The 13,352-nt window shown below is 37.4% G+C and overlaps 1 protein-coding gene and 1 pseudogene across 1 annotated transcript; one reads left to right on the top strand and one right to left on the bottom strand.

Moving 5' to 3' along the window:
- Positions 1–379: 379 nt before the first annotated feature.
- On the top strand, positions 380–7,071 carry LOC130941276 (serine/threonine-protein kinase CTR1-like). Its single transcript, XM_057869714.1, has 16 exons — positions 380–720; positions 818–1,947; positions 2,030–2,328; positions 2,420–2,564; positions 2,921–3,036; positions 3,560–3,834; positions 3,927–4,238; positions 4,331–4,371; positions 4,640–4,708; positions 5,001–5,101; positions 5,202–5,286; positions 5,372–5,470; positions 5,562–5,630; positions 6,079–6,210; positions 6,331–6,425; positions 6,602–7,071. The coding sequence occupies exons 2-16, from the start codon at positions 1,090–1,092 to the stop codon at positions 6,699–6,701; spliced, it is 2,796 nt and encodes a 931-aa protein (XP_057725697.1). The 5' UTR covers positions 380–720; positions 818–1,089; the 3' UTR covers positions 6,702–7,071.
- A 667-nt stretch (positions 7,072–7,738) lies between these two features.
- Positions 7,739–11,047, bottom strand: LOC130939941 (protein REGULATOR OF FATTY ACID COMPOSITION 3, chloroplastic-like; annotated as a pseudogene).
- Between the last annotated feature and the right edge of the window lie 2,305 nt (positions 11,048–13,352).

The raw sequence follows: 13,352 nt of genomic DNA, 5'->3' as shown, positions 1-13,352 counted from the left end.
TTTCAAATATAAAGTAAAAAAGTTATACACACCTTACAAAATAATTGAGAAAAAAAACGAGAGAATCCATTTTCGTAATATTACTATATATACAACACATGATTAATCTGCAACATTGTTATCTGGTATTATCTGCTGCAGCTACCCACCCACAGAATCCCGTTACGCGCTACATTACCATCCCAGTTCCCAGGCCACTAATGGCGCCCTTCGCACCTCATCGTTAACGTGTCCTCTCCCCATTCGCACCCCATATGACGTGTCGCCTCACCGAGACATATGAACTCTACCACCCCCAGCTCACTTTAGCATACCGACTTGGTATATATAATTCTTTTCCATTTCCCACCCAATTCAATATCCCAAAAACTTCGCATAAAAAAACACACTGCCTTCGTCACGCACTAGCCAAAACCAGCTTTTCAGGACTTAGTCTCACACAAACACAAACTCTAACACACTCTTTCCATATCTCTTTTCCCATACTCTCTCCACCGCCCTCTGAAGTCCAAAACTTCTGCACTGCAATACCCATTGGTGGATTTTTTGTTTTTTGCTAATATTCTTTATTATTTATTTATTTATTTATAGTACTACATAAACTTCCGCTCTAAGCTTTCCCTCTTGGGTTCTACGAAAGGTCATCAATTGCCTCATAACTGAAACCCCGTCATCCATTAAGTTTCTGTTTGCACGCAGCGTTGAACCATAAATTTGCAGGTGCTTCATTTTAAATTGAAATTTCTATAAGATTAGTATTTATAATGATATATGTTGCAGCTTAACAACGTTTACGTATGTTATGTGCATGTTATAGTTTGAGGGAACAAGAGCACGACGACGATCACCCCAAACAACACGACGACGATTTCAGAGAACAGTGGTTTGCACGGGACAAATCCGTGCATCATCTTCAAAAGCAGCGATATTTACAACTGTGATTGTCGTAGGTGCGTAAGGATCTTCGTGTGGGTGGGTGGTTAAAATAGAAAAGAAAGGAGAAAAAAGTGAGTTCACGGTTTGCGAGTGAATAATAAAGAAACAAACAAGAAAAGGAGAAAAAGAAAAAAAAAAGGCAAAAAAAAAAAAATGCCTCATAGAGCAACTTACATTTTCCCTAGGCAATTTCCAGAGAGAGGGTTGGATGAATCTGCGAGGCAGAGATTGGATCACGAGAAGAAGAGACTCGTCAACTCTGTCAAATCACCTGATAATGATAATAATTTTGGCACTGAAAACGACGTCGTGTCTTCAACGACTACTACTACTGCTACTGACACACCTGCTCCTCACTCCAAAGACGTCGTCGTTTTTCCCTCGGGCAAACACTCGGCTGTTTCTGACCTCTTTGCCGGCGCCGGCGTTGCCGGAGTAGGCAGGTTCAGGGCAAAGAGCAAGCAAATCGCCGCCTTCTGTAACTGGATCAACGATAAGCGTGATTCTGGTAACCGATTGGATCGTCGCCGCCATGTTTTGGCGGCAGCCGAGGAGGAGGAGGAGGAGGAGGATGACGATCACGAAATGTTGCTTCCTCCCACGACGGCGGCGACGGTCAAAGATTCCAGCGGCGGCGGAGGCGTTGACCAGAGCTTCGATCGGCAGGTGTCGCTGCCGCGGTTGTCGAGTGGAAGCAGCTACGCCGGGAGCTTGTTCTCCGGAACGACGACGTTCGACGGCACCGCCACATTTTCCAGCGACATTAACACCATTAACATCAAAGACGACTCCTCCAACGCAACAAGGAAGCACCACCACGACGAAGAAGAGGAGCAAGATCGCAACAACAATAACATCGATAACAGTTATGCTAGAAAGTACAAAGAAAGCTACTACCTCCAAGTCACATTAGCGAAGAGGCTCGCTTGCTTAGCAAGCCTCAGCACGGAACCCTTTCTCATCACGGCAACCGAGACTTGGGATGCTGAATCCGTTTCTTATCGGTTATGGGTAAACGACACTACTTTACCATCAACATATTTTTTTCTTTTGGCTTCGCTGAATGTTCGAGTGCGTTTTGTGTGTTGTTCAGGTGAATGGGTGCTTGTCGTACACGGATAAGATATCGGATGGTTTTTACAACATACTGGGTATGAATCCATACTTGTGGGTGATGTGCAACGAGAACGAAGAAGGGAAGAAGCTGCCTACGCTGATGGCGCTGAAAGCAGTGGAGCCGAGCGAATCGTCGATCGAGGTTGTCGTTATTGATAGGCACGAGGACTGTCGGCTTAAGCAGCTTATGGATAAAGCGCAGGAGCTGTATTGTGAATCGGAGAACTCGTTGGCGCTGGTTGAGCAACTTGGGAAGCTAGTTGCCATATGCATGGGGTAAGGACTCAAGAGAGAAACTAAATTAATCGCATTCTTGAATATCCGTTTCTCTATTTCATTTATATATGTTTGTTTTTTGCATATGGAGGGGCACCTTTCCGGTTGAGCAAGGGGATCTGCACAACCGGTGGAATAGGGTAAGCAAGAGGTTGATAAGTTTTTACCAATGCGTTGTGCTTCCCATTGGAAGCTTGTCTGCTGGTCTGTGTAGGCATCGCGCCATTCTCTTTAAGGTGAAATTCGTTCACTGAATTAATTAATTTATTTATTTGTTATATATGAGTATGTGGTATGGATCATTCTATGATTATGTTACGGTGATTAAAAAGTGCTTTAAAAATTAAAGTAACTTTTATTGTTAAACGCTGCTTTTTAAAAGGTTTTGCTTAAAAAAAAAAATTGTTGCTATTGACAATACTTGCATAGTTACCATAGTCAAATCATAGTACGTCATACTAGAATTCACCTGGTATAACTATGTTGCATGATCAAAATAGTAGCAACACGAGAATGCATGAATATTGGATTATTATTCCAGATTCAGCTGATCTTAGATTAGTATTTGGTTTGTCGAATTTTTCTTATGCAGAGATTGGCAGATTATGTAGGTTTGCCATGTCGCATTGCTAAAGGTTGCAGGTACTGTGCTTCAGATCATAGATCCTCTTGTCTTGTCAAGATTAAAGACGACAGGCAGCACTTAAGGTTAGTAAAATGGCTACTGCCCTTTTTGCAGTTTCACCTATTTTTTAGCTTTCGGTCTTCTTCACAGTTGGGATAGTAATGTCAATCCATAACAATAATGTTTCTCTGCTATGTATTTAATTTTTCCCAGCAGTTTTCACCGACTTGCTTCCGTTTTCTCCTATTTAAATTTTATGTTATCGCACGTTTGATTTTTGAGTCACACGTTGATTTATAAGTTGTATCGTTGTAATTTTCTGTTTACAAATTCAGACTGCTGGTTTTCGGAACTTGGCTTGTGACTTATATATGCTTATTAACCCTGTTGAATATTGCTGTCAATGGATTCCTCAGATCTGTGTTGGCTTGTGACTTATATAGGCTTATCCCTACTTTTCTTTGGGATTTGACTCGTGAGTTGTGCCTTATGAGCTTATCCAATCTAATTTATTATTACTGTGTTTGTAGATCGGCTTATGATACCCTTGGGATCTGTTTCTTGTTGTCAATGGATTGTGATATTATCTAAATTCCTTTTTAACAGGGAATATGTTGTGGACCTAGTCGGAGAACCAGGAACCATCCACGGGCCAGATTCTTCGATCAATGGAGCATATTTGTCTTCCGTTCCTTCTCCATTTCGGATTTCTCATTTAAAGGAATGCCAGTCGCCATATCTGGCTGGTGAAGCATGTACCCGTTCAGTAAATTCAAATCTTACAGGTTGTTGTGTACAGGAAGGTCCTGAAGGAAAAGATACTAATTTGCTGAAAAATTTTAAGAACTCCGGTTTTGCTTCAGTTGATCAAAATTCTGGAGGTATGCCAACTTCCATCTCTTTTTGGATTTGAATGTAGTCACGTAAAATGTGAAATTGTGGGATTTATTAATTATCCATTCTTTTCATGAAGGTGTTTCTGAAGCTGTTCGTCCAGCCTCTGTAACATATGATGAATATCCTGGAATTGCTAAAGATGAGGTTGTGGCACAAGGCATTTCCAACAATGAGATCATTACGAAGAAAAATTCTGAAGCAAAAACCATTTCTAAGCAATCTATACAGAGCACAACCAACCAGTCAGCACCAGAGAAGATAGGCAATAAACATGAAAACCACGGTTCTGGAAATATTCCAAGATACGTGAATCTTGAACCATCGCTTGCAATGGACTGGCTAGAGATAGCATGGGAAGATTTACGTATCAAAGAGCGTATTGGTGCTGGTAAATTTTCTGTTTGCCCATCTACTTCTCTTTGAAGGAACAAAATAGACTCATTTGACCCTCAATTTCGTTATTTTCCCCACTTTATGCAGGATCATTTGGGACAGTGTACCGAGCTGAATGGCATGGATCGGTAAATTCTCTTAGGCACCTAATTTTCATCAAGTTGATGCTGGTGTACTCCATGCAAATTTATCTGGAAGTTCTTTTTAATGACTTCACAGTCATAAAGCTTCCGAAGCCCGTTTGATTGTAGTTGAGTGGATAAGTGCATTATCCATGACTCTGATTATATGTAACCATGGAAGCAACTTGTGTTGAATATGAATTTTTTACGCAGCCTATCACTTTTCATGTTATTTTTCATTTTGGGGTTCCTCATCTGTTGAATTTCATTATAGGATGTTGCTGTCAAGGTTTTAACAGTTCAGGATTTCCATGATGATCAGTTGAAGGAGTTTTTAAGAGAGGTTAGTGTGATGGATCAAGAAATGTATTACTTATTCAAATGTTAATTATTGTGATCAAATGGTCATTGCCCCGTCTTTCTTGAAAGCAAGCATGCATATTAAATGGCGATCAAGGATTCTTATTTAGTCTAAGAGATCATTTACTCGGATAAATTTCTCTTCCATATAAATGTTTACATTTTTTCCGAATTGTTTTGTTTTTATCTTGATATGATAATTATTCAGATGTAGGAGGCCCAAAGCTTATCTAGTAATGAGAAGACACATTCACATGTTACTTTCATTCCTTCAGGTTGCAATAATGAAACGTGTTCGGCATCCAAATGTGGTGCTCTTCATGGGTGCGGTTACAAAACGTCCCCATCTATCTATAGTCACAGAGTATTTGCCTCGGTATTACATCTGATTCCTACCATGACTTAACTGTCTTACTGAACTCTATTGCATGAAGTGTTTTAAGTGTCTTACTGACATTTTTTGGTATCTTTGACAGGGGTAGTCTATACCGCCTGATACATAGGCCGGCATCTGGTGAAATTCTTGATCCGAGGAGACGACTACGGATGGCTTTAGATGTGGTGTATATCAGTTATTCTTATTCTTACATGTTGATGGATTTTGTAGTCCTTGATGATATATTAGATTGTCTTTGTTTGATTGCAGGCTAAAGGGATAAATTATCTCCATTGTCTAAAACCTCCAATAGTGCACTGGGATCTGAAATCTCCAAACCTGTTGGTGGACAGAAATTGGACAGTAAAGGTATAATGACATTGGTTTGCAGTTGAGTTTCTCCGTGAAACTTAGATGAATTTTTAGCGTGTGTCTGATTTCTTCATAATTTCCTGTTCAGGTGTGTGATTTTGGATTATCCAGATTTAAGGCGAACACTTTCATATCATCAAAATCTGTTGCTGGAACAGTAAGGCTCTACTCTGATCAAGTGATTATGCCCATATGCATGATGGTATCAATCATTTAGACTTAGTTGTTTTCTAATTCATTGGTGAGTGATTCACTGCTTCATAGGGAAAGGAAAGGGATTTGAGTAGTACTTCAAGTTTTATGTAGTGAGAATTCAACTATTCTAATACACAAGTGTGCCTAATGCTTGCCCGTGAGGTTGTATATTTGATGACAGTTTGATATCTTGGGCGGGGAAAAAGGTACCTTGTTATTCAGCTGTGCTTTAAGGGATAAATTCATCATTTGTATAATTAGGTCGAGTAGGTTGTGCATGTTGGAATAGATCTGGAGGAAGTTCCTTTTAACATTGAAGCGGTTATTCTATTAATATTTTGCAGGTTGATCTTTCACTTCACCGTGCTTCAACTTCAATTAGTGTGTAACACTCTTAATTTTCTTTTCAGCCTGAATGGATGGCCCCAGAATTTCTTCGCGGAGAACCTTCGAATGAGAAGTCTGATGTCTACAGTTTCGGCGTCATCATGTGGGAACTCATAACCCTGCAACAACCATGGAGTGGACTTGGCCCTGCCCAGGTGAACATTTTCATACCGAATTGCAGATTCTTGTGGACAATCATTCTTGCAATAGTTTCTTACATCAATGACAACAAGATTGCTGGATTTCGTAAAAACAATCGTCCTTTGTGTGTTCAGGTCGTTGGAGCTGTGGCTTTCCAGAATAGAAGGCTAGCTCTCCCTCCAAACATCTCCCCAGTATTGGCATCTGTTGTGGAATCATGCTGGGCCGAGTAAGTGTCGATTAATTGGTCCTTTAGTCTTGCACATCAAACTCTGTAGAGTTCTCGAGGAAAATATGTTGGAAATATCACACAGGAGTTCATGTTTTCTATTCTTGCTTTATTAACTTCTGTCTTCTCGGATTTGCATCATTTCCTTATTTCTAATACGTTGCTCTTTTCTTCAGTAACCCTGCTGATCGACCATCTCTTCCTAGCATAGTTGAGTCGCTGAAGAAGCTGCTAAAGTCCCCAGTGGATTCCATAAAAATGGGTGATGAGACATAAGAGGAGCATGCATGCCTGCTTCCCATGATTAGCTGTTAATTTTTTTTTTTTTTTTGTCAGTGTTTTGTTGCTAACTGGCGGCTATGGAGAAGTTATTGTTAATTTAACCTGAGAACCTTGGCTGGTTTTTCAATTGAGGGAGAACCACCCCCTGAATCGATTGCAACAAATGGTTGCTCAATGCTTTTTACTAACCCGTTTCAGAAGGACAATAAAAAATGCCATCAAGTGGAGTGGAGTAAAATGAAAGTGGTGATATTGTAGGTTTCCTTCCTGTATCTTGAATCTTGGGCTACTGAATTGTATGAATGGAACTCATGACCTCGAGCTCTTTTATCTCTGGCTCGAGATCAATAATATATATTCAAATATCTAGAGCTTACTATATATATATATATATATATATATATATATATATATATATATATATATATATATTTTGTGCCTGTAGTCTGTAGACATGTTCAATTGAGGGCAAAACTTATTCTGGTAGCCACATTCTCTTCTAGCATTCTACGCGCAATGTGTTGTATTTGCCTAAGGAGTAAGGAGAAGGCGTTGGTTGTCGATGCAGTTGGTGATCTATTGTAGATTTTGTAGATTTGTTAGTTTATATACCAAACAATCATGAGATTTAGTTTTCACCAGAAAATGGGCGAATGCTAAGCAAACTTGGAAGTGCAAGTGCCGTACTTTTTAAGGGGGGGAAAGTATTTTTTGGAAAATAATTTTCTTTTAGTGGTAATGAATAAAATAGAATGGATATTGGGATTAAAAATAAATAATTTTAAAAATTATTACAAGAATACGTGATGTATTCTTATCTTGTTTACACCAATGCAAACGAGATATTAAAAATTATTTTGTAAATGAGATATATAAAATTATTTCGTAAATGAAATATATGTAATTATAAATATAAATGTATTCTTTAAAAATAAAAAATATTAACTTAAATTAGACTAAATTTTTAAAAATAGAATATTTTAAATAATAGAAAAAATAGAACATTTCAAATAATAAAAAATGATCGGTTTTATATATCAGAAAAATGAAAAATTTTAAAAATGGAATTAGAGCTATATATGCTTGGATCTATATATGCTTAATTAGAGCTACAATGTATAGAATTGCTCTGCATTTTTTCCTATGAAACAAAATAAAGGTAACATACTAAAATCTACCTAGCTACGTTCCCAGCCCTCAATTTCCTATCTGGCTGTATCATATTTGCTGATGTATCATTTCTATGATCTCTACCATCATCATCATCATCCACAATGATAATTTCGCCATCATCATCATCTTCACCATCCCAATCATCATCAAAATCCTCATCATATTCTGTTTCATATCCTTCATCATCATAATCATCATCTGCACCAGCGCGCAGAGTATGGAACTCGGGAGGAGGAGGACAATCTTCGGTGATTGCCTCGTCCCTCTTGATCACAAGATGCCTAATAACTCTCATCTTGGTCCAATATTGTCTTGAACTCGTTGATATATTTCGCGTCCAACTCAAAGTTCATCAAAATGTAGTGTGCATTTTTAGCTTTCTTTATTTTGTAAGCCAGCCTTCTCATACCCCAATCACTAAATCTCCACACTGCCTTTCTTTTCCCTCAAAAAGTCTGCAAATGTTTGTGAACATGTCCGGAAAACAATCACAATGAAAGAAAAAAGGAAAAGAAAAGAATCCTTAATAAAACAATTTCCAATTTCAATTGCTGACATGTTCCATAACTCCATTTCTATATTACAATCCATCATAACATGCAATAAGTCCTATTATTTCTATTGGATGGTAGTCTCCGAAGAAAATATACTTTTGCTAATCACTGTTAGCAAATCTTAACCCATAAACTTTAAACTCAGCTAAATATAGCAGAAAACTTTTCCGAATTCTTACAAGAACCACTGTTACATCTAGCATCTTTGGAAGAATCCAATTAACAATTTACTTGTTTATGAATTCACACAGATTACGTTTTACTACCCTCAGTTCCTTGGAGCATATAGAACTCCCAATATTCCCCTAAAGAGGATAAAGTATATTTAGTGGTTTCTTTTTTCTTTCTTTTTCCTTCTCATAACAGTGTCTTCCTACTGAATGAATACGAACAAAGAAATCAAAACCTAGCATGTCTACCGAGGATTATGATTTGTTAAGTAACTTGGGTTTCAGCAAAGTACGGTTAAAAACAATATCTATAGAGTTAATTAGACGGATCAGTTACACTCAAACAGAAAACTATTGAAGTAATTCTACAGGCATTCAGGGAACATGAATGGCTAAAAATATACACACATGTAAAGGAAAATATTACCTTGAATTTTCTCGTTGACAGCTGCAACTTGTTCCTCGTGCTTTTCATGAATCAAGTAAACAATCTCATAATGGCGCACTGCACAGACAAAGAAGCAAGACATTGTAAGGTAGAACATTTTACTTTCTCCATGAGAACTAGACAAACATTGGCAACAAGCTCTTTCATTTTCCCACTTACTCGTGTAAAACAGATAATTTAGCAACCAGCTGTGTTCAATTACATCGATAGATACAAATACATATGAAATTTTGACTATCTTTAGAGAAAAGGAAATTGATCAACCAAAAGAAATTCCATTTTCTTTGTCTTTAACTAAAAAGGACTTATAATTCTGCCTAATAGAAAGGTAAACAAATCAACATACTTTGATCAACACTCGTATCACTATCCAGCTCAAGCATAAGTGCTTCAAAAAGTGTTCCTGGAAAAAAAAATAAAAAATAAAAAAAGGAAAAGCGAATAATCTGGGAACAGTAATCCATAAGACAGAACAGAACTGAATGAATAGCAGAAACACAACCACTCACTTTCTTCAGCATCTTCGAACTCCGGCAGAACCTTGCCATCTTCCTGGATTGATTTCTGAAAATAGATAAAAACACAACATCCATGCCAATGAGAAATTCCATCTCACAAAGAACAAATACCAACTCTAAAAAACTAACAGAATAATATAAACAAAACATGGAAATGATGCAACATAATCCTTCTCGAATCTCCGTATACAGATTATAAACAAGTAACAACTAAACTGAATAATATATACAAAACATGGAAAGGATGCAACATATTCCTTCCGAGCCTCCCCAAAAACTATGTCATGCTACACACCTAAACAATACTCCCCAAATTCTTCACCAAAATCAAGGTCATAGTTGGAAGAAACTAAATAGTATATATATAACTGTATAATTAATGATTCATCCAAGAGTCAATCCTCAATAATCATATCATACAATCTAGCAAGTTCTAAAGTTGGCAAATTTTCTTACTCTCTAGCAATTCTTCCTATAAAAGAGAGTAGGAAAAGTAATCCATTTCCTTACCTTCTATCATGATTGAAATTCTTCCTTTTGAACAAAACAGAAAACAGATAAGAATTTTGCTTTTACAATAGAAAGAAATGACTTTCAATCACTAGAAGTGCACAGTACTAATAGAAACAAAGCAATTTATACCGCTAGAAGCTTAAGGTGAACGAATATCCAAAAGGGTATCTTGTTCTCAACGCAAGAAAACCCACAGAAAAACGAGAAAGAAAAAAAACAATTAAACAAACAGTTGGTGTGCGTAAAAAAGCTCACTTTTTTAAGGAGTACTGCTTCTGGGAAGAAGCCAGTGGACTCGTTGGGGTTGGAAACAAAGCTATGGCTGTCATCTTTATTGTCTTTCTTGTGGGCACTCACAACCAGTGATGCTGATTTTCTTCTGGGCTTGGTTAGAATTGAAAATGGTAGGAAAGAGGAAGAAAAGGAAGGGTACCCATTTGCGGAGATGAAGAAATGGTGGTTGGTGTTCGTCAACATAAGAGGAACAAGAAGCTGCAGTTGCAGTTGTAGTTGTAGTTGTTCAAGCTTGTAAACAAACAGCTATGTTTTATTTTTTAATAATTTTAATATGATAATGTTGATGTGCATAACTCAACGTTAAGAAGGTTTGAGGGGTTAATACAGTAATATAACAGCGTTAGTTAGCTGAATAGGGGCTGGAAATCGGACCATCCGATTTTTTTGGGGGAGAAAGGAGTGCACAAATCGGACGGTCTGATTTGTGGGTAATGGAAGAATTTGAACATAGTAATCGGACCGTCCGATTACATGAGGCTGAAATATTTATGAATGGTTCACTAAAATCAGATGGTCCGATTTGCTACATGCTAAAAATTTTAAATTCGAATGTGATCAAAATCGGACGGTCCGATTTCAATGCGTAATAAAACTTCACTGTTGAGATGCGGTCGGACCGTTCGATTTCTGGTTTTATATATACCTCAACATTACCCGAAGTCTCCATTTCTTGTTAGTCTCTGAAATCTCTCCTCTGAAACCCCTTTAATTCTTTCTTCTTCTTCTTCATTGTTTCAGAACCAGCTCTCATCTTCATTGTTTGAAGATCCTATTTTTCCAGGTTTGAGAGTGTTTCGTGTGTGAGTATATCATAATGAATGATAGAGTATTGTTAAAGGTTTATTATCATGGGCAGATTTTATTACAAACAGCTGAAGGTGTAAAATTTGTGTGTGAAAATCCATTGGATGTTGTTATTCCATTCACGTTGTCGTTTGAAGAATTAAAAGGTGTAATTTGTGAGAAGATGGATTCTCGGATACGTAGGAGAATATCGTGCATTTTATACAGGAACCCAGTATCTGTATTTGGTGTGTTCGTTCAGTTTCAAACCAAATATGTAACCGATGAAGCGAGCATGCAGGATATGTTTTCAGTGTACATGGAAACCCGCTCACGGATGTCGTTCATCGAGCTGTATATTGAGTTCGAGCAGTTGGAAGCAGACCGGAATATTGAGATAGAAAATTATAACAGTGATAGTGAGTATGAGTTCGAAAGTAATTATGAATGCCTTGATCTGGGTGGAGACGAAGATCAGGCCGACAGCACTATGCAGGCAGATGTGGCGGATGTGGCAAATGCACTAGTAAACCAGCATCCGTTTGTGAAGCCTACTTTCATGCGCTAGTTGGATTTGGAGGCCATGCATACACCGAAATTTCTTGAGTATATGAATACAGGTATGTAGTTTTGATACAATGTATGATAGATTAATATGATAGATTGATTAACTAGCATGACCAACATGTGATCAGTAGAAATGGTAGTTGATTGTGCAAGATTTTTTTATCTGGTAACTAGCGTAGTTGGCAAAATCGGAATGGATCGGCTCGTTCGACAGGGTTGGACTGAACCGGATCGAATGGTCTGGTCGGGGCTAGACCGGTTAGACTGGAGCAAATCGGTTCGACCAGATCGGACCGGACTAGACCGGATCGACTGGACCAGACCGATTCGACCGGACCAGGTGAACCGACCATCTGACCGGTTCAGTTGGTCGGTTAGACCGCACATGGACACGAATTAAAAACAAGTAACAGCCCATAGGATATAAATATGTTGATATATTGATATTGATTGTGTTATCTTTTTTTTCATTTTAATTTTATTTTTATTTTTATAATTCTATAATTTGATTTAATTATAACCAGGTCAACCGGGTAAACTAGTGACCCGGTCGTATGACCTGGTTGATAACCGGTTCAGTGCTGCTAACTATGGTAATTAGCGTTTAGTTTTTTGGTTGATTTTTTATTTTTTCTGTATTTAATTACTGATTTATATTTATATGTGTAATTTATAATTATTAATCAGAATACATCATTTGTGGTGTGAATGTAGCAGAGCTTCCTGCTGTAGCAGATGGTGAATTCATCGTGGGGATGGAATTCAGTTCTAGGGAGGGCAGTGATTAAGGCAATAAAAGATTACACAATCCGTCGAGGCGTAGATTATCGGGTGTACGAGTCGGAGCCAACAACATTCTATGCTATATGTACACAGTATAGTACTGGTTGTGACTGGCTGATCAAGGTGAGTAAAATGTGCAAAAAGTACTGCTGGAAGATAAGGAGGACAATGGTAGTCACACGTGTACTCGAGCCACATAAAACTTGTTATATTAATTTATGATGATGTTACATGACTATTTGAACCTATTATATGTCCTTGTTATATGTATGTCTGACATTTATGAACTTGTTGTGTGAACTTATTCTATGAACTTGTTATATGAATTTATGATCTTGTTGCATGAATATCTGAACCCATTATATAAACATGTTATACGAAATCAAAGCATATTTAGTTACATAAACTCTACTTAACATAGTACATGTCAAATAAAATAGTTCATCACATAAACTCCAATGAACATAGTACATGCAAATTAAAATAATACATGACCTAAAATAACAACAGGAAGTATTAATCAATGCCGACTGACATTGGACAACTCCGATCTAAAAAACGTGATAAAATCATGTCTCCCACAAATGCCCCTCCACAATTGGATTATATGAATTCGGTGACAAATAATGATCACATATTAACATATGTAAACCCTACAAAATATTACCATATATCACATTAATCAACCATAACCATACTTAATTAACATACAATATTTAACATTCTACCCTTCTCATTATCACATAAGCAACATAACATAACTAATGAACCTTAAATAAATGTAAAATATACATCTATTTATTATTATTATTTCTATCAAAACTATCTTTTTTAATATC

The sequence above is a fragment of the Arachis stenosperma genome, chromosome 7 (assembly GCF_014773155.1).
Source record: "Arachis stenosperma cultivar V10309 chromosome 7, arast.V10309.gnm1.PFL2, whole genome shotgun sequence".
Taxonomy (NCBI): Eukaryota; Viridiplantae; Streptophyta; class Magnoliopsida; order Fabales; family Fabaceae; genus Arachis; species Arachis stenosperma.
The sequence above is the reverse complement of the archived record's forward strand: the minus strand, read 5'-3'. Positions and strand labels throughout refer to the sequence as shown.